The sequence below is a fragment of the Musa acuminata genome, chromosome BXJ3-10, assembly GCF_036884655.1.
Source record: "Musa acuminata AAA Group cultivar baxijiao chromosome BXJ3-10, Cavendish_Baxijiao_AAA, whole genome shotgun sequence".
In the NCBI taxonomy this organism is placed as follows: domain Eukaryota; kingdom Viridiplantae; phylum Streptophyta; class Magnoliopsida; order Zingiberales; family Musaceae; genus Musa; species Musa acuminata.
Genome location: NC_088358.1, coordinates 24290903 through 24312554, shown reverse-complemented (window position 1 = coordinate 24312554; position 21652 = coordinate 24290903). Strand labels below are relative to the sequence as shown.

General features: G+C 38.3%; 3 protein-coding genes across 3 annotated transcripts; 1 reads left to right on the top strand and 2 right to left on the bottom strand.

Moving 5' to 3' along the window:
• Window positions 1-15: 15 nt before the first annotated feature.
• Window positions 16-11328, top strand: LOC104000687 (uncharacterized). The gene is made up of 8 exons (XM_009422791.3): window positions 16-612; window positions 1015-2331; window positions 4188-5936; window positions 6177-7340; window positions 7831-7935; window positions 8078-8167; window positions 10016-10126; window positions 10210-11328. The coding sequence occupies exons 1-8, from the start codon at window positions 550-552 to the stop codon at window positions 10732-10734; spliced, it is 5124 nt and encodes a 1707-aa protein (XP_009421066.2). The 5' UTR covers window positions 16-549; the 3' UTR covers window positions 10735-11328.
• An 845-nt stretch (window positions 11329-12173) lies between these two features.
• Window positions 12174-16512, bottom strand: LOC135582979 (uncharacterized). Its single transcript, XM_065170868.1, has 2 exons — window positions 16235-16512; window positions 12174-14737 (listed from the first exon to the last, which is right to left on the bottom strand). The coding sequence occupies exon 2, from the start codon at window positions 14693-14695 to the stop codon at window positions 12356-12358; it is 2340 nt and encodes a 779-aa protein (XP_065026940.1). The 5' UTR covers window positions 14696-14737; window positions 16235-16512; the 3' UTR covers window positions 12174-12355.
• Window positions 16513-18791: 2279 nt separating this feature from the next.
• LOC135650958 (uncharacterized) lies at window positions 18792-21030 on the bottom strand. Its single transcript, XM_065170685.1, has 2 exons — window positions 20892-21030; window positions 18792-19873 (listed from the first exon to the last, which is right to left on the bottom strand). The coding sequence occupies exon 2, from the start codon at window positions 19732-19734 to the stop codon at window positions 18937-18939; it is 798 nt and encodes a 265-aa protein (XP_065026757.1). The 5' UTR covers window positions 19735-19873; window positions 20892-21030; the 3' UTR covers window positions 18792-18936.
• Window positions 21031-21652: the final 622 nt, after the last annotated feature.

The following is a 21652-nucleotide window of genomic DNA, read 5'->3' as shown; positions in this document are numbered from 1 at the left end:
GTTCTCGGCTGTCAGCTATAAAATAGCAACCAAACGGGAATCGTATCTGCCGTTGCGGAATTCGGAGAAAGAATCGCCGGTTCGTCGCATCAATCCGACTGTCATCGACGAACCATGCGCATCCGATCGCCAAAAATTCAACCTTTGCCCGTTTTTTTCGAGTAGGAGAGGAGCTTCCCCCACTTGGATTGGATCAATGTAGTTGGGCGGATGAATATCGGGGGAAGTATCGTTGATCATCTGAACCTCAATCGCCATTCTTTCTGTTTCATTTGATCTCTATTGTATCTTTCTAGTTGTTTCCTGATCGAATTTCCGTCGGCAAATGGATTTGGAAGCAAATGACTCATTTTTTTCTCTTGATCTCGCTATAAAATATTAGGGTTTACTAAGATTTTAGTTCGATAAGCGTGAATCTATTGGGGATCTTTTATGCTTTCGTATGTAGGGTTCTTGAATGCCGATTTTTAGGGGTCAAGATGAAAACTTCATGTAATTTAGTTTACTTTTTGGCGAATCAAGAAAGGGAGATATATCAGCGATCGTTTGATGATGGAAAGCAATACACAAGTAGGTGATGACAAGGATACTGGATGGTTCGAGGTGAAGAAGGTACTGCGTTTCTCCTTCTATTCATCATTTTATATTTTGTATTCGTGTATTGCGGGATTTGTTTGATCTTCTGTGGAATTTTCTGACTCTTTAAATTACGAAGCTGTTTTAAATGGGAGTCTTAAGAATGATGCTTACGGAAAATAAAACAATGGAACCCAAGTTATCCTTGTGTATCTCAGCTGGAGCTTTTTGTGAATGGCTACTGAAATGTTTGCAACATAAACCCAAAAAAAATCCACATAATCCCAAAACAAATTTCAGCATATGTTAGGTGTGGCTGACCTTGTTATGTCAGTTCATATGAGTGAATTCAATGCTTTAGGATCCTTGAGAACATTTTGAAATTAAGATGTGAAGATAGAGTCACTTGACTTCTCATCATTATTATCACTTTTACAGAAACATAGAACTAGCAGAAAGCTTACGATCCAGAAAGCTACTGGAGGATCTTTAAACAACACCTTCTCTCCTCACTATTATTCATCCACCGATGACGAGACTGGGAACTCTGACAGCAGACTACAATTCTTACCATCTAAATTGGCACTTGATTGTTCTTTAAAGGTTGTTGCTGCTGTTGACGTTACCCCTTCATCAAAAACAGACCATGATAAGGTCTGCATTGATGAACTGGTTGTCCAGGAGAGCGAAAGTCTTGAGGTCAGAGCGACAGATTTCAAAGTTGGGGTTACAACAGTCGAGAAAGTGTCCACACATGAAACATTCAACAATGTTGCAAAAATTAAGTGGGGTGATCTTGAAGATGTTGCTTTAAAGTTGCATGACTCTTCTGAATATAGAAGTGCTCCTGTGAAGGCTGCAGGTGGTGATTCTGCCTCTAGTAACTTACAGGAACTTGGAAATTCTGAAATGGTCAGCGAATCAATATTACATCTATCAACCCACGATCCTCTTCAAGAGGGAAGGGTTATGGAGTCCTCTGCACACGTAGAACAACTTCCTGCACAAATTTTAGCTTCAGATATACACAGAGTACCTATTGAATTGACTTGGAAAGAGGTCAAAGAGTTTCCTTCTGAAGAGATAGAGGTGGGGATCGTCAATCGGACTGATGGTATTCATACTTTGAACATAAACCTTGATGATGTTGTCAAACCAACATGTAAAACTGGAGGTGACTTGGTTTCGAGTGATATGATGATTGGAAACTCTCCTGCATCACCTGTTCAAGGAGTTGTCCAAACGACACATCGGGAACCTCACCTTCAGTCCAAGGATGGGGTCTTTGACACATCCAAATTATCAGATACTAACATCAATGCATCCATGATACTTGATCTGGGAAATGGTGTTACACACCTGAAGAGTGGTGTTGAAGCTTCGGTGCATGTTCCAACTACAACTGTCATTGAAAGTCATAATGAGCTTAGTGATGGATTAACAGTCGGGACGGGTCTTGCTGATGGTGAACCTGGGGAGAGCAAAGAAAGGTTTAGGCAAAGGCTTTGGTGCTTTCTCTTTGAAAACCTGAATAGAGCAGTTGATGAACTTTACCTTCTCTGTGAATTGGAGTGTGATATGGAACAGATGGATGAAGCTATTCTTGTTCTTGAAGAAGCCACATCTGATTTTAGAGAACTGAAATGTAGAGTCGGGCATTTTGAGAACACTAAAGCCTCCTCACAATCATCGAGAGATGGAAATCCAATTATTGTAAAGGCTGATCATCGCCGGCCACATGCATTATCTTGGGAGGTAAACATGATTAGTACTCCATCTGACTATTTAATTTTGCAGATGATTGAAAATAATTTTCGAAATTTAGTCCTCGAGAACATTCTTTGCATGCACACTTCCTCGAGATTAGGGACTCGATATAACAGTAGACATAATAGTTATCTTGATTATATAATGAATGTACTATATTTGACATGTAGATAGTAATTAGTGTTGCATAGTGCAGTTATCTGTTCTGAACTTCTGATTAACAATATGAAAGCATAGTAATTCATGTTGATGCAAGCTTATTGTAGCTGGCAACATGAACAGAAGTTCTCTTATTTGTTGTCAACAGTAAATTGAACTCTAACCACAAAATTAAATATTGGGTTCCCTTTCTGTCAAATGTGCAGTCAAAAAGTTGAAGGGGGATTAGATTCTTCTTATTGGATTCGAAGCTTAATTATTTTTATTGTGTTTTTTTCATCATGTTTGCAAATCACTGAAGGTTGAAACATTCTTTCACAGTTCCATTTTTAGAATACTGTGGCTGGTTTGCTATGTACTTGAAATGCTAAGTTTTTAATGCTATCTTTCATTCGAGGGAATGCATTAGTTGATTGTTAGAATTAAGATGGCCATTAAACAAAAAGTGGTTTGAGTATTCTGGTGATCAGAATAGATTAAACAAACTGGAATTTATGGATCTTATGAGAACTAGAGGTTTTGTATGGTTTTTGGCTTATTATATAGTTTTAGTTTCACAACATCTGATATTATGATGTTTTCTATGTATAGTAAGTCAGTTGCACTTGTTAGGTATTTCTGTCCCATATTTGTTATATAATTATTCAGGGGAAGGTGAAAAGATTGCCACATTGCAGCACTGGGGAATAGAAAAGGGAGGTTGGTAATTCAAAGGGTTTTATTGGGTTCCTTCCTGCTACAGCTAACAATACAGAGTAACACCAATTTAACATAAAATTGGAAGATAAATAGGCTGCAGATCTTTAATGAAGCCTAGAAGATGTGTAAAGAAATGATTGGATAAATGCCTTAAGACTGGTCAAAGTCTACACTTATGATAAATTGAAATTTTCCTTCAGAATTAATGTGTGGAAAGTTGATACATGATAAATATTTGGCTATGAACTAAAGGGTGCCCCAACTAGATTCTACAATATTTTATTTATAGTTATGAACTAGATAGAGGGAGGATATCATGTCACAATCCAAGTCAGCAGCCATGTAGACTTTGCCCTGGAAAGTAGCCAAGAATTTGTCTTAGTGGTTGATGAGTCTGATGTCTTTGTGTACACTATGCTTTGCTTGAAAAAGGACAAGAGTTATATCTCACCCAATGTGAGACTGTTCTTGTACAATATTATTATATTAAATCCATGGCTCTCTTATTTGTTGTTCATCTTTCTAGACCCAAGGATTTTGGGGAAAAAACCAGGTGAGAAATCATAAATATAGCATTTCTAAAGCAACAACTAGGTGTGAAACACTTAAAATGGAATTACAAGTTATTGAATAATCTTCGCTCACTGGCACCATTCAGAAGTTTCTGCTTAATTTGGCCTCCAATCAATCCTTGCAGATTTGAAATTTTGAAGTATCTACATTCCTTTGTTTGTTGATATATCTATTTCTGAGACTTGTGATTACAAGCAGATGATCTTTGAAGAAATGTAGTTTGGAAATTTCATTCAGTATAATTTACACAAGTAGATGGCCTGCAAACGTATGGTTCAGGTTAACAAGCATAAATTTATTGTCTTATTTTGACTAAACCTTGAGCTTGTATTATATATCATCAGGGACTATGCCTTTATCTGCTTAACCATAGGATGAAATAGTAAAACATGCAAGCATCTGGAATTCTGCAGGTTCGCCGCATGACAACTTCACCTCACAGGGCAGAGATATTATCTTCTTCACTGGAAGCTTTTAAGAAGATTCAACTGGAAAGAGCTGCTAAAGATACAACTAAAGATGCAAAAAACTTGGGTGCTATCAACTCAAGTCATGAAGTTGCTAGCAGCTTATCCGGAGTAGATGAAGTATCCAATGCTAGATATCTGCATGTAAAAAAAGAAAAGCAGACCATCGTCTTAAATAATAATGGGATGAATATGGATTCAAATAAGCAGAATACAGACACAAATAGGCCAGGCAAAAGACATTTTGTACAAAATGGGCGCTTGTCTCCACATAGCTTGCCTGCTTCTGCATCTGGCAAGTGTAAGAGAGAACCTTTGGGACCTGTTACTGAAATTCAAAAGCAGGCACTTAAGAAGGATAAAGAACTAGCTGAAAATAGGATGGAGAAACATATAAAGGCTGTAGATATTGTTAAAAAGCAGAGTTCTTATCTTGACAAAGAGAAAGACAAGCAGAAATTCAAAACAGCTCATTGGAAGGTGATGGATGCTTGGAAAGAAAAGCGAAACTGGGAGGATATTCTCAAATCTCCAATTCACAGTTCTTCCAGAGTCTCATATTCACCAGGTATGGGCAGAAAAGTTGTGGATCGTGCTCGAGTGTTGCATGATAAACTAATGTCTCCCGATAAAAAGAAAAAGAGTGCCATGGATTTAAGAAGAGAAGCAGAAGAAAAGCATGCAAGAGCAATGAGGATTAGGAATCAACTAGAAAGTGAACGAGTGCAGAAGCTGCAGCGCACTTCAGAGAAGTTAAACCGTGTCAGTGAGTGGCAAGCTGTTCGTAGCTCTAAAATGAGAGAAGTTATGTTTGCACGCCATCAGCGTAGTGAATATCTCCATGAGGCATACCTGGCTAAGGTTGTAAAGAAAGCTGGTGATGAAAGCAGCAAGGTTAATGAGGTTCGCTTTATTACTTCATTAAATGAACAGAATAAAAAGCTGATGCTGCACCAGAAGCTTCATGACTCAGAAATGAGGAGAGCTGAAAAATTACAGGTAATCAGAACAAAACAAAAGGAGGACATAGCGAGAGAAGAAGCTGTGCTGGAACGTCGGAAGCTCCTTGAAGCTGAAAAGTTGCAGCGGCTTGCTGAGACACAGCGGAAGAAGGAAGAAGCTCAAGTTAGAAGAGAAGAGGAACGCAAGGCATCAAGTGCAGCAAGGGAGGCCAAGGCTGTGGAACAACTTCGGAGAAAGGAAATCAGAGCGAGAGCTCGACAAGAAGAGGCAGAACTCCTAGCTCAGAAGCTGGCTGAAAGACTCCGTGAAAGTGAACAGCGTCGAAAATATTACCTGGAGCAAATACGAGAGAAAGCTTCAATGGATTTTCGGGACCAGTCTTCCCCTCTACATCGCCGTTTTAACAAAGAAGGTCAAAGTAGATCACTCGGAACCAGTACTGAAGACAATCCAGTGTCAGCCAATTCAGAATCTGCTGAAAAGTTAGTCAATGTCACTCACCAGCATTCTTTGAAACGAAGAATTAAGAAAGTACGCCAGAGACTTATGGCGCTTAAGCATGACTTTGTTGAGCCTCCTGTTGGCAGTGAAAATGGAGGAATAGGGAATAGAGCTTCCTTGGTTGCTGCTAGAGCAAAAATTGGAAAGTGGGTTCAGGACCTTCAAAAGCTTCGCCAGGCCCGAAAGGAAGGGGCTGCAAGCATAGGATTAGTTATTGTTGACATGATAAAGGTATGTTTCTATATATGTATATGTATATATAATTCATCATCTGATTTCTCGAGTTCCATATGCATGCATACTCAGACAACATATTGCATGGCCAACTGCATAATTTTCTCAGCTACTAAAAGCATTTTCAGCTATATTGATGATCCAGGATAACATTTTCAGCTACTAAAAAATGCATTTTTATGTTGTATATATGTTTTCAGGCTCATGCTGTTTCTTTTTATTTTCCATGTCAAACAGTTTATTGAGGGAAAGGATGTGGAGCTACATGCATCCCGTCAGTCTGGTTTGCTTGACTTCATATCCTCTGCCTTACCGGCTTCCCATACTTCGAAGCCAGAAGCATGTCAAGTGACAGTACACCTTTTACGACTACTGCGAGTATTACTGTCACTTCCAGCAAATCGGAGTTATTTTCTTGCACAAAATCTTTTGCCTCCCATAATCCCTATGCTGTCTGCATCACTTGAGAATTATATCAAGGCTGCAGCATCTTCCAGTTCTGGAAGCACAAACCTTTCATCAAGCAAAACATCCAATGAGAATTTGGAATCAGTTGCCGAAATCATGGATGGCTTCTTATGGACTATAACCATGATTGTGGGCCATATACAATCTGATGATCGCCAACTCCATATGCAGGATGGTTTGGTGGAGCTGATAGTAGCTTATCAAGTTATTCATCGTCTTCGTGATCTGTTTGCCCTCTATGATAGGCCGCAGATAGAAGGATCTCCATTTCCATCATCAATTCTCTTAAGTTTGACCCTTTTGTCAGTCATAACATCAAGACCTGGTACATTTTCTGCCATTGATTGGGAATCTTGTGTATCTAAAGCATCAGCAATTTGTGAAGTTCAAAGGTTAAAAGATTCTGAAAATGTGGCTACAGGAGAGTCCTCTAGCTCCATTAATAATTCTGGAGATAGCACATCACATCCAACTTCGCACCAGTGTACTGAACCACATATGAGCAGATTTGTTCACTTATCTGAGGAACAGAATATACTTTCAAGAGGAAAAACTCTAGCAGATGCACCAGAAATTATAGATATGGAATCTGGAAGAGAGACCTCTGATACTTCATGTCGTCCAGAAATTGTTCAATCTGTGTTGCAGATACAAGAGAAAGCTTCATCAGGTGAATCCCAAAACCCTGTAGTAGAAGAGCATGCAAAATCATTGCCAGTGAAGAAGGATGAAAAGAACTCCAGTTGTTCTGTGGAGAGAAAAGGAACTGATGAGCACACCACTCGTAATAATTCTGGTAACAAGAAGGCGGTCAGCTTGAAGCAGCCCCTAGCATTTCTTATCTCTGCTATTTCTGATACTGGCCTTGTTAGTCTTCCATCACTCTTAACAGCTGTGCTACTTCAGGCGAACAACAAATTGTCATCCGAGCAGGTACTTTTTTACATAAACAAGAGAACATGCAAATCATCTTCCATTGCATTTCAACAGTTTTTTTCATATAAAGTTGGCTTTTGTGACCCAGCCAAGAACATCTTTTTTATATAAATACTATTAATTTTTTCTTACCATTCTTCTTTCTGAAGCAACAAGTAGCATGTCTGGGAGTACAATTGCTTTGTTGTTCAGATCGTTATTTGTTCATACATTCAGTTTCAATGCAGTGTTTTTATTCTCTGTCTCTAGTTGTTGGAGGTGTCAGTTTAACTAGTAAAAATTTTGACTACTGATAGCAATGTCTGAAGTGCAAATCTCACCTTCACCTTAAATTACTTACAAAAAAAAAATTATCTAACTAATAAGTAAAAGAAAAATATTCACGTAGGTTCTTGGAATGGCCTAAGTGTCAAATTCCCAAGGTCCTTTAGAAAAGAGGACTGCCTTGTGAACTTAGACTTCATGTTTTGATAAACTTTAATTGCAGGGATCGTATGTCCTTCCATCGAATTTTGAAGAAGTAGCTACTGGTGTATTGAAAGTTTTGAATAATTTGGCAAGCTTGGATATTGCTACTCTGCAAAGTATGCTGGTAATATATTTTTTTTTAGTCAGTGCCAATTCTTGGTGTTTTACAATGCCCAATTCATGAGTTTTAGTTATCCTTTTCACATAAATGGCATGATGTGTTGCATGTTTTAGTATCATGTCCTCATATTTATAATTTGTTTCAGGCTAGATCAGATCTAAAAGTTGAATTTTTCCACTTGATGAGTTTTCTTCTGACCCATTGCACGAACAAGTGGAAAGCAGCTTATGATCAGGTAAGTGCACGGTTCTATTATATTACAAGACGGATGATGTGCCTAATGATTGGCTAATTTGTTTTAGTGCAATTTTATATAAAATCTTTTAATCTTAGATGCAGATTACAAGGTTCTATTTTGATTCAGCGTCACGGTATCTGATATATAGGTGTACATGCAATTTTTACCAAATTACCAAGAAATGTATTGCCTATTCTCTGTGTTGCACCCAGATGTTATATAAAAAAGGCTAAGAATGCAAAATTCTCCAAACCAGTATGAAGCAACCTTTCTAAGCCTTCAGCTATTAGACTTGCAAGTCAATCAATCACATTATCGTACATGAGAAAAACTTATGATTCTTTTTCTGTCAATCAGTCATGAAATTTTAGTTCTAATTTACTGTTCCCTTTATGTTTTCATCAATTCCTCCCTTTCCCTTGAGTTTCCTTACAACTTCAGGGTGTTAGTTTAAGGGAAAATATAGCGACAAGCACCAAATCTGAACTGAAAGGTAATCCAAAGGGCTGGGGACAATGACCTGAATTTGGCAATTGTATGCCAGCCAAGTTGTATGTCAACAAAATTTATTTTTTTTTCCTTGTAAGACTGCTTTTTAGTGTTGCATTTGGTCAAAGAAGGCAAGCCTACTTGTCAACTGTTAGTCAGTTAAGGTTGCAACTATGCTACCTGGAAATCATGTATTTGTTGTCATGGAGCAGCAGTAAGATTATGCTATTGTCATGAGAACTTGATGTGTGCAACTCACAGAAATGTCCCCTAGTGATGTGGGTGCAAGACAAAAAGAAAAACAAAAGTGTGGGTGTAAGGCTACAAGAATATGACCTTTCCAGACCCTGCAACAGTGGAAATATCACATATGTTTAGTTTGAGTGTCTAGTCCTATCTGCAGATGCTATGGTTGAGTTCAGTTTGCTTGAGACTAATGTTCGCCTTACTAGCCTGTATAGATGTACCAATCGGCCATCGGTATGATACGTATCAATCTGTACTGATATATCGACACATGGTACGATGGGGCATACCAACAGATTGATATGTATCACCCATACCAGTCCCTTATCAGACTGGTACATATCGCCTGTACTAGGCGGTATGTCGTGATATGACAAGCCTTGCTTGAGACTACAGGTTTAGCTGCCTTTTGTTAACCACATTCAAACAAAGTATTTCAGATCTCAAGCTGGTGTAACTTTGGTTGGGTGTGGCTTAATAGTTGACTATTACATCTTTCTTTTTTATTTGTTAGTGCATTAAGGAACTTTCAAGGAGACAAGGACTAAAGTGAAACTTCTATAAAGATGCTTTTTGGTTCCTAATTGGCACCTAAATCTTTCTCCTATAACATATTTTGCTTATTTATGCATCTATTTAGGAAATATCCATAAAAATTTCACTTTGCAGATCTTCTTTTGTCCAGATATATATATATATATATATATATATATATATATATATATATATATATATTTTTTTTTTTTACATTTTTGTTGACAAACTTTTTGTGTCTTCGAGCACCATCTCCTTATCCATTGGTACAAGTTCCCCATGCATACATATAAAATTGGTAATAAGATTGGTAAAGTCCATTTCTTGTGCATGGAATGTTACAACTGTAGAAGCTGAACCTAAATGGTCCTTGCAAATTTGATGCCATAATTTCCGTTTATAATGCAGGTGTTCCCTAAGGATCATTGAATCTGATTTTATAGAGGCTTGTTCTTCCCTCTGTAGGCATCACATTTTACTGATCATTGCATGGCATTGTCTTTTTAATGTTCTGATAGTACAGGTGTTGTACATACTTTCTGAAGGTCTATCATTATGATTTCTTGTGCTTTTTAGGTCGGTCTACTTCTCCTGGAGTCGTTGTTGCTTCTTGGTTATTTTTCTTTATTTCATTCTGGGAATCAAGCAGTTCTCAGATGGGGAAAGAGTCCAACCATACTGCAGAAGGTAAATATCCTTTTAGAATCAGTGGATTTTTAAATATTTTGTTGCCCTCAAGCAAATCTAATTTGCTTATCAAATCAAAATAGGTCTGCGATCTACCCTTCGTTTTCTTCAGTGACGCAGATTTGACACCTATTTTGGCCGGCACACTCGTGGCTGGTTGTTATGGATGTGAACAGAACAGAGGTATTGTTCTGCAAGAACTTAGCACCGACATGTTGCTTTCTTTGCTCAAGTCCTGCAAGCAGGCATTGCTGTCAGTCCAACCTGATTCAGTGCAGTCAAATATTTCCGTAAGTGATGCAACTGATAGTAATCAGATGGTTTCAGATGCTAGAAAGCCCCAGAGTGAGATTCATGCAAGATCCATCCGTAAAAACACTCGAGCTTCATTGGGAAAAGGTCTTTCAAGCAGCACCACCAAAATTAACAAAACAAAAATCCAAAGGGATTGTAGAGGAACTAGGACTTTTGATGAGTGGGTATTCAAACACAACCTATCAAGCACAGAAGCTTCTTCATGTTTCATGTTGCATTGGAGATTTCCAATCTCTTTCCTGGATAAAGCCGAAGATTTCTTTTTAGCCGAGGCCCTAAGCCAGCAGGTGTAGCATGGCTAGTCAGAGTCAACATCCCACAACTTAAAAAAAGGCCCTGCCATAGCAAGTTTGTAATTGGGATGCTCCTTTAAGATTCAAGGAACACTTCTCACTTCAATTCTCACTTCTGCAACTGCCAGAAGTTCTTGTCAGGACTTCAAGCTGCTGCATCTGCACAGGAGAGGACACAGCATCGGCTGCCAAACAAGGTGTATTGGTACAGATCTATGTTTGCCTGATAGCTCAGTGCTTATCGCGTCACCAAGGAATCGATTTTTTCAAGTCTTTGGATGATGGCTACAGCAGGTTAGCATTAATGCTCTAGATGACTCAACAGGAATCCAGATAGCTGATACTGAACCATTATCGCTGACTGTTGGATTTTTAAGAGGTAGCTGATCGGTTATGCGGGAAAAGGAAATATTTTTTTTTTCTTAGAGAATGACCAATAGAGGCGCTTTACCAAAGATGCTCCTAAAGAATGTCATGAACCCAATCAGATGGGTGTTCAAGATGACTGTATAATAGCCAACCCAGAATAAGCCTACTTTTGATGTATGAATTGATACATCATGTTTATAACTATAGCTCATGTTTCTTTCAGAATTGCCCTGTTGTTGCCTATGGCTAATGCTTCTTTCAGAGTTACTGTGTCCATAATAAACAGCAGAGGAAAGCAAGCATGGAGACAACATGCATGCTGATCGCTGCAGTATTTTTTTTTTCCTTTTTTTTTTTTACAGCATGGGCTCATTTGTTTAGATTCTCACAAAGATTATGAAGCATTATGAACAAAAGAGGAACTAACATTCAGAAAAGAAAAAAAATGCATAAAATTTAGAGCATGAAGTAAAATCAACATGGAACCTTGATAATCAGAAACAATTGTAGTCACATTATACTGGGGAAGAACTGAGGTTGTCATATGGAATTACAGCTGTTCTTCAGCTAATTCACTGTGGGAACTAGGAAATAGGAAACTGATTTGATTTGTTACACAGATGGAAAGAGTAAAACACTGTAAAAGTAGTAATTGATTTCAGTGAAACCTTTGCCCTCTGCAGTAACCCAACACACACAATCAACCAACAAGGCTCCTGAGAACCTTTGTAGTGCAAGAGAAAAGCCATCTTTCCCAGCATCAGCTAATGCATTCAATGAACATTTTGGATCCAAGTTGGCTAAGGATAACACTCGTGATTTAGAATACATCCATGCAATGCACAAGCTACCAAAATCGAAAGCCAAATTTATCTTTAAGTCACAAGAACAAGCTACAAACATTATGCAGACTAGCACACTTATTATTCAAGTAAAACTGAAGCCAAATGCATGTGTATTTTGAGTATGAAAATGATGACATTGGTTATGAATTAGAATAAAGGATCATAAACCCCTTACCATGAAAGAAAGACATCATAACAAGAGTCACTTCTGAAACCAACAAAACCTTCTCAAACCAAGCCATTTTTCTGAACATAAAGTTATACATAACAAATATTCTTGAATCTTTAACGAAAAAAATAATATGTATTCATATATGCACACCATTTAATGTTGGAAAATAAACACATGGGATCATGAGTATTCAATTTAGCTATCACCAAAAAAGAAAAGTCACCAAACTGATCATTTAGCCTGTAGATGCTGGCTTGCTATCTTGAAGAGATATCACAGTTTCAAAGGCGCCAACCAATGCCTTCACCTTGCTCCTCCTGCTCTCCACTAGTTTACTTGCTGTTTCTTCGATAACATTGTTGAACAGGCCTTGGATGTCTTTCTTCTCCTGCATATCTTGATGTTTCAGCACAACACCTTTAGATTCTGGACTAGGATCACTAGCTGGTGCACCCATCTCACTCCTTTGGAAGTTCATCCTTTCGACTTGATCATCATCGGCACTCTTAGACATCAGTCTTCCTCTTCTGAATCTCAGCCTTCTTAGACCTTTGCATTCAGGTTGAAGTTCAATTATCTTACCTCTCCTAAACTTCAATTTGTGAGGTGTGGAAAGTTTATCTTCAGGGTGGACAACTGCATCTATTCTGGACCTTTTCTTCTGTTCATCTTTTGAAGGTTCATTTACTGACTCTGATTCAGATGATTCAGAAGAGGCAGACTCTATTTCCTCAATCTCTTCATCATCTGATCCTAACTGGGACGAGTGGTCATCATTGGGATTCAGCTCAAGGGAATCAAGATCGATGTTCTCTGGTTTCAGCAGCTTCTGCTCAAGAAAATCCTTATCAGCATTCCCTTGTTCAAGCAAATTCTGAACGTTAAGAGAATCAAGATCAATGTCTTCTAGTTTCAGCAATTCCTGTTCTAGAGAATCCGTGTCAGCACTCTTTGGTCCATGCAATTCCTGGTCGGTGGGTTTCACCAAGGACTCAAAACCGTTTTCTTCTGGCTTCAGCATATTTTCCCCTAGAGAATTCATATCAGCATTTTCTGGTTCTAGCCATTTTTTATCATCCGGTATCATTTCCAGAGAATCAAAATCAATGTTCTCTGGGCTCAGTGATCTCTGCTCTAGGAAGTCCATATCGGCATTCTTTACTTGGAACTTCTTTTTATCATCAGGTGTCAATTCAAGAGAGGCAGCACTAATGTTTTCTGGTTCCAGCAATTTGTGCCCCAGGACGCCCGTGTCTGAATTATCTGGCTTCAGTGATGTCTCCTGAAGGGAATCCGAATCAATATTTTCATATTTCGACAGTGGCTGTTCTGAGAGATCATAAACAATGTTCTCCACTTTCGATGAGTTCTGCTCTGCAGAATCCATATCGACTTTCTCTGGTATCTTATCAATGACATACAATGTTTTCTTCTCGTTGTTCCGAGCAACAAGCTCAGCGTTGTTCCCAACTTTCTGGTTCTTCATGGAGACTGTTTGTTTTCCATTTTTGTATTTACTTTGCTTTGAACTCGAGGTTTCATCACCAATATGCTTGAGCGATGGAGAAGCTGTGGATGGTTTCAGCATCTTCCTTTCTAATGTTCTTGTTATTTCCCTACTCTTATCATATAATACCTTCTTGTTTCTTTGCTCAATTGGTCCATGTGAAGGAGTAAGTGATGATCCTGATCCTTCGGTTGGACTTTTAATGGCTTTCTTAGATGTCACACGTTTCACTGCAACTTGAGGAACCTCATTATGCACTAGTGGCTTTTGTCCAATTTTTTGAGGTCCATCATGTGTGATGTCGCTCTTCGAAGACGTTTGCCTAATCAATCTCGGTTTAGTAGAGGAAGTGGCTTCTTGGAGAGGTGAAGAAATATTCCTCTTGATGGTACCTGACTTCTGACTTCCATCAATTCCATTGCCAAGAGAAGTACCCATCTGCTCACCAACTTTAAGCTTGGAAGAGAATGATTGAGACTTGTTTAAAGTCTTCGATTTGGTAACTTGTTTCATCTTCTGATCCCCTATGTTCAAACTTTTCACCTGAGTTTCTTCGTTCTGTGATGTTGGAGGACTTTCCGAATCACTAGATATACTGCTTTTCTGGATTGATGATGAAATTTGCAACTTCATGTCAGCATGTTGCTCTGGCAATCTGACCTCCTTGATCTTTGATGCAGCTTTCTGCTTACTGACTGCTGTAGTATCAGGAAATTCAGCTCTTTGATGAGATGAGGACTTCGGCTTAGTAGTAAGCCTCTTCCATCTTTCTTCTACATTTACACTGTTCACTTGCAGCAACTCTTCTCTAAGAGTCAACTTCTTCCCTGATTTGAGAAGAAATGGATGCTTAGCCTCAGCATCGGAATCATGTTTCCGTCCGTATTTACAAAAATCATGGCAGGAGCTTGTAGAAGCCCTTAGATAATTAGGAAGAGGTTTTTCGCTGCTTGTCGAAGAAACTAATGAACCTCCAGTACTTAATTCACCAGTTGAGGATATCCTCCTCTCTCGTTTTGTATCAGGGTTTACGGAGATTGCACGCGTATCCATCATCTTTTTGGTCATTGGACCTTGAGATAGCTAGAAGCTTGTTTTTGTTAAGCAAATCTGCAACATAAAGAAAAAGAAGGGAAAAGGGAAATAAGAGTTACAGAAGTTAACATTGATACCAGAAAGAAAAGGCCAAATTTAAACAAGTTCAATTGTGTAAGTTCTACTAGTTATCTTTCCTGTAAGAAATATCATTTCCATGCCTGTGCAGCATAGCTGAATGTTTCAACAAGGTTTTAATACTGCGATATTGGCATTCATTGTACCAATGGTAGCTGATAAATGGCTGTCAAGACTTCCAGTGATGTGTAATCAATCTCAGAGTAACTCAAGAAAAGTGATGAACAATTAAGAAAACAAGAGAACACCTCAGGCTAAAAGAACAGAGTTGAGGGTGGATGTTTCCTATAGACCACATCACCAAGGGCAATCTGATTGGATTGGGACTGATCTAATCCTGCTTCTGGTTATCATCTGCTATTTGTTTGTTTCAGATTGACGAAAAAAAAGAGACAAATAAAGAGAAAAGAAATCAAGGAAAAGGGTGAGACAGGAAAAAGGTATATCTAAGTTTTTCAGTTTTTCATTTGTTCATCTCTGCTAATATAAAGCAAAATAACATACAATACTAAGGAAAAACGATCTGATAACAATAATCCATGGCCTCCAATTATTTAATCCTTTCTACTACAAAGTTTTGCTAAATGCAATATCATTAGTCAACTCGAGATCATCAGATTTGATTGGTTGACACAGTTTTCTTTGGTCTTCCTCTACTTCAGCCTCAGGAAAGTAAGAAACATGGTTAATCTGCTTCAGGAGAAGAATTTATCTTCAGCAAGAAGAAACGTAGCAAATATGCAAATCAAGTTGCTATAACCTGAAACAAACAACTATAGATAAATCTTTGCACAACCACAGAATTATAAATTGTTTCTGAGAAAAAAAGAAGCATCATCTGAAGAAAACACGGTATGACGAGAGCAAGAGAAAAAAGCCACCCAAGAAACTTGAAGCCTTTTATTAGATGTCTTCATCGGCTTCTAGTTTCCAAGAAACCCATCAAGGCGTTACTCACAGATATTTCCGTCATAAGAAAGCCAATATAGAAGGCATGCTAACGTCAACGAATTGTAGCTACGAACTCGTTTAAGCCAAAAAGAGAACCTATACCAGACTTCATTTGGTGGTTCTACGCCTATCTAAATCGGTGAAGAAACACTAACCCCAAATCAAGTGAATAGAAACCGTCCGAGAGACAGAAGCCAAAGAATCCATCAAGATCGCGTCTTTTGATGGTTCTTATTACGAAAAGTTTCGATATAGTCTATGAACTAAATCAATAAACAAAAAAAGTTTGGTCATTTCCTTGGAACAAATCCGAAGAGACCACCGATCAAGATCACATCTTTAAGCAAAGGAAGAAGCAATCATCACGAAATCCACCAAAAGAGATCCATCTTTCGACCCATCAAACAGTAAACCGACAACCATACCAAACGAGACCGCGAGAAAGGATGGAAAACGAATCATGACTCGGAACAGAAGTCGCACCTTTCGGTGAGTCCCGTCACCAGAAAGCGAAGAAGCAGGCGCCGATTCGAGGACAACCAGTCTCCCTCCCATCAAGGAAGAAGACCTTTGGAGATCGTGCAAGCAAGCTAGCAAAGCAACGCTTATTACTTTAAGATGGCGTGTGTTACCTGTCACAGAGCATCACCAAACCAGGTCCCGATCACCTCACGAGGGAAACGGTCGGATACGACTGTTAGAAATACTTGGGATCGAAAGCGTCAAATAATTCTTCGTGCGCTCCCCAAGCCACTACACTATTCGACTCCCCTGTTTCTTGGGAGAGAGGGAGAGAGAGAGAGAGAGAGGGAGGACAGGTATTATATGGTTAGGGAAGGGAAGGAGGGATGAACGCGAGAAAAGGACCCGCAAAAGTGAGCATGGCTTCGAAGGAAGGTGGCAATCGAAGGATTTTGTTTAGCCATTAAGGAAAGCAATTAAGATATGGATTCTACAGGGGGTGTTACTTAGTAAGAGAATCTTGGAGGTGAGGAATGAGTGGCTTTGATCATTAAAGGAAAAAAAGTAAGAAGCCACTTTTACTCATGTAGGAGAAGTGACAATTTCAAATTAGATTGTTGGATCAGACTTGATTAGATTGATCGGAGAATAAAGATGAGATAGATGATATGGTTTTCAAAAATCAATAGATCGATATTAGTGAGGATCGAACCCAATTGTGACTATTATCTTGCAAATGTAACTAAAACATGTATAAATAATATATAATCGCATATGGTAGTGGTATTTATACCTACTTTTAAACAAAAATTCTATTTGAAGTACATGAGGTATCAAACAAATGTCTAATTTGCGTTTTTTTTTTTTTTTTTTTGCTAGTAAGAATGAAGATCTTTAATTTGCTAATTAAGCTAACTAACATTCAGAGGGAAAAAAAATGGAAAGGGGCTAGCAATTTAAGATGATAATTACTTGTAAAAATAAAAATAGATAGTAAATTTTATTAAAAGTTTTAGCTCCAAATGAGAGACATAATAAGTAATTTATGTTTTGCTCACTTTAAACTTTTATTTATGATTATTTATTAATTATATAGTTTAAAGTCAAATGATTTCAATGAGTGTGAAAAGTGGAGCAAAACATAAATCATCTAAGTATCTTGATATCTCTGGTCGCAAAAGACTAGATGATGATGAGTCATGATTAGCAAGAGAATGTTGTTCCGTACTTTGCTCGTCATCCGCCTACTTTAAAACATTTTTAGGTGGTACAAGGTTGAATACGACTTTCGAGTAGCAAGATAGTATCACTTTGCACTTTGCTTGTCGTTTGTCCGCTCGTGACTCACTTATGACTAAAAATGATCTATTTTGATAAATTTTTGGACTGTTTTTGTAATGGGTGCGACAAGTGAAGCAAAACATCAATCATCTCAATATCTTGATATCTCGAGTTTTAAATGACTAGATGCGAGTTGTGGGTAGCAAGATAATGTTGCTATATACTTAGCTCGTTATCCGTTAACATTATAACGTTTTTAGGTGGCACAAGATTGGATGTGACTTAGATTCAAACCAATAAATTATCAGTGGATCATATGGGTTGATAATTGATACAATCCTTCACATTTCTATTGAGTACGTATGTGGAGCACCTGGCAAATGTTCATGGCAGGTGTGCCACAATTTGTGGAGTACCAATCTAGATTTTAATTGAGTAGATGGTGTGGTACTCCACCAAAATAGGTAGATTCATTAAAGGTTTGTAAAATCTAATCTTCATGTAATTCACTTACGAATTGATTAAAAGAAAACAAGGTGCTGCTAGCCAGATCATCATGCACAAACCACAGTACAGTACTAAAAACATCCACAAGCACAGTTCAGGAGCTTCCAGCTTCCAGGAAACCAGATCCACAAGTTCTACTTGCTGTCCATGGCAGAAAATTCTAGTGGAAAGACTATTTCAACCAGATAGATACAATTTAAATTAGAACCTTTTGGAGAATCGCATGACATCTTGGCATGAATGTTCGTAGTGCAAATCCTTGGGCAGTAACAAGATAAACAAAACTAAAGTAGCTGCCGCCATTGTGGATATCTTCTACTCGAGGATGGAAGAGGACTCTCTGCTCAATAAAAGAAAATAAACAAAAGCCCGGTTCCGATCTTTTGGGCATCAATCGTAAAACAGCATCATAAGATGGAAACCACAATTTGCAGACAAGCCGACGAACAAGTAAACAAAATTGAATGCCAGGTATGAACTTCAGCTCTTCGTACAATAATGAATAGCTTACCAAATTGAACATCCAAAATAAATGAGAACAGCATGAAAGAAAAACAAATTGAAGAATACCATGAAAAACCATAAAATGGAAAGATATATGATTTGCCATGATGCCATACCACGAATGATATACACTAAAACCAGAATGTTTAAACTTTAAAGACCTTGCCCATTCAAGAACACTACATCTTTTGAGGTGGAACGTAATATTAAAACCTCTAACAATCTAAAGATAATGCCTTCCCAACCAACATATATTAGTTGCGACTACCACCATCTTCCACGAGCATGATGGCTAAGTGCAGAAATTTGAGATTAAAAGAAAACTATTGTACACAAATTACAGTCAGTAATAGAATTTCAGAGAATTAATCATCCATTCACTCGACAATTGGCAGCCATCAGTTTTGAGCTGCCTTGGCCAATAGAGAATATCATGTGAGGATTTCCCTGACAAGCCAATCCAAGCTAGGGTACGCAAAATACAGAACCAAAACGGATGGCACAGCAAACAGGATTGTGATCAGGATATACAGCACCAAGATGGCAGCACTGGCAGGAATGGCATAAAGAACTATGAGGAGGAAGATTATTACAAGTGGTATCTTAGCAGTCTGTTCAATAATGAATGCCAGAGACTTCCGAAATGTAGCATGTATCCTCTCTGTGTTGAAATAAACGCCAACAAGGTGGCCAAGACCTGTTTGGCTTGAGTTTGATTGCTCTGCAAGCACATGGGAAGATACTTGGTTGTGATGATCGTAACCATGATTTTGTAAGAGTTGGCTGCCGCTTGAAGACCACAGATTCTGGCAGATTGTGGACTGAGATCTCTGACTATCACCATTCAATCTCTCAACCATCCAAAGCAGGAAGTAGTTTTTGTGAGGAAATCTGAGGTTGCCCTTGTAAACCAGACGGAAGGATAAGATGTTGCACCATGGGCATGAGATGAACAGAGGTAGCCGGACGGGGACAGTTGGAAGTTTAACTACTGCCGACTGAAGCCCCAGGACACAATTCTTGCATAGGGTGTGGCCACACCACAAGACATAAGGCACATTCTCAACAATGTTAAAGGATTCCCAGCAAATCGGGCACTCCAAACCGTCTTCCTTGCTAGTGCATGAAGAAACCTCATCATCAGAGCAATCAGGATTTTGAGAGCTTGATTTTTTGGTACTTGTGCATAATTTTCCGGTAATTGCTTTCGATGCAAATTTCCACATCATGTGATAATGGAAAACTTAACAATATATGGAAGAGGTGTACGTGCTCACAACCACAAAGATTCGAGCAGAATTTATCACGATGACCACCAGATATTACTCTTCAATCAAGCTGGATTGTAAGAGGCCCCTCGAAGCAAACCTGAAATGAGAAGATTAAAGCAACACTAAGATCTGACTAAAAGACCCTTCACCATCAAGTTTGACATATACATTATATGCTTATTAGAAATTGCAAAATTCCAAAAAGATGATTAAGATTGGAAAGCGGCATATAAATGCAAGATTAGTTATGAATAATCAACTTCCATACCCCTGCAATATAGCATGGTAAACAAAAATTACTGCAATCAAGCCAAACACACTGACAATGAAGTGAATCATAGTGTTCCTTGAATATAACGAATACAACACATTTTAATAAGAAAAAAAAAAGAAATATATACGACAAAGATGATCAGCCAATAACAGATCCCACAGAAGTTACGACAAAATAAGAGAAAGGGTAATCAACTACGCGCACAAATTGTTGACAATGCAAAAAAACGAACAACGGCTATGCAAATCGCCATAGAGACAACACGCACGTTTTTTCATCCACTAGATATATGTAAACGTTTCATGATCCGTACAATCGGAATTAATCGTTTCCAGCAATATAAGTGATGCTCTCGCTCGATCTAATACGCTAATTATGACGATTTTTCCTTTCTTCCAACGAAACCATAAATTACGACAAAGAATTAGCTTCCATGGAAACCCAAGCCAAAAAACCATATATCCTTTAGTATATTTGTGCACGATCAGAGAAAACCTAAACTCCATATCAAAATCCGATAAATTTGTGGATTCACGATGAAATGGGGAAACGCATCACTCACAGTAATGCAACATAATTCACCAAAACTTCCTAAGAGAAGGACAAAACAACGACATACCGATTGCTCGATAATAACAAAGAATTCATCAAGCACGGACAGAGTCCACCGGAATAGACAAAACCCTGCGGTCAAATACGAAATTTCTACAAACCAACTAAATAAACATCGCATTTTTAGCGACCAATAAAAAAAACGAGATTTTCCACAAGACGATTTTTCCGCCATGTGAGAGAGAGAGAGATAGATAGAACGAGAGATCGATCGAGGAAACGATCTTACCCGGCAAGAATCAACAAGCAGAAACGAACGGGAGAAGGATGGCAACGGAGGAACGAAGAGCCGCCGCATACCCTCGGCCCTTTTCCGTCTCGAGCCCTGATCCCCAGATCAGGAATGGAGATTCCGAGCTCCTATGGGGCCCGCAACGACGGTTCCGTGATTACGAGATTGTGGGTATATGTCCTAAGCAGAGGGATACCATGAGTCCACCATCTCCTCCATCCATTTCAAATCTGACGGTGCACCGATGGCAACGGGATCGTATCGTGGTTGCCGGCTTCCATTCGGTCTACGTGGGATGTGATGTATGACGCGAAACATGACATGGCGCGTGTCATCGTCCACGCCTATGTACGACTAGAAATGATCTTTCCAGCGCAGACGCCCACATAACTCGATGTCGAGGAAGAGTGGCATGTTTTGATGAGAGCCATCTTTGATTGAAAAATCAAAACTCAAGTTAACTTAAAATTTTTAATAAATAATAAAAAATCTCCTCTTATATGTACTTAATTAATTTTTTTTTCATATGAGATCATAATCATAAGATGTCGATGATTTAATTATAAGAATAGTCATAATCGAATTGATCGAGGAGTGATATTCATGACGACATGTTATGATGTTTCATAACGACTATCGACTCATATCAATGTCCGTATGATAATGAAACATAAATCATGATATAATAAAAAATAAATAAATAAAACTTAAATATATCTTAAAAAGTAAGCAAAATAATTAAAAAAATTTATTTTGTG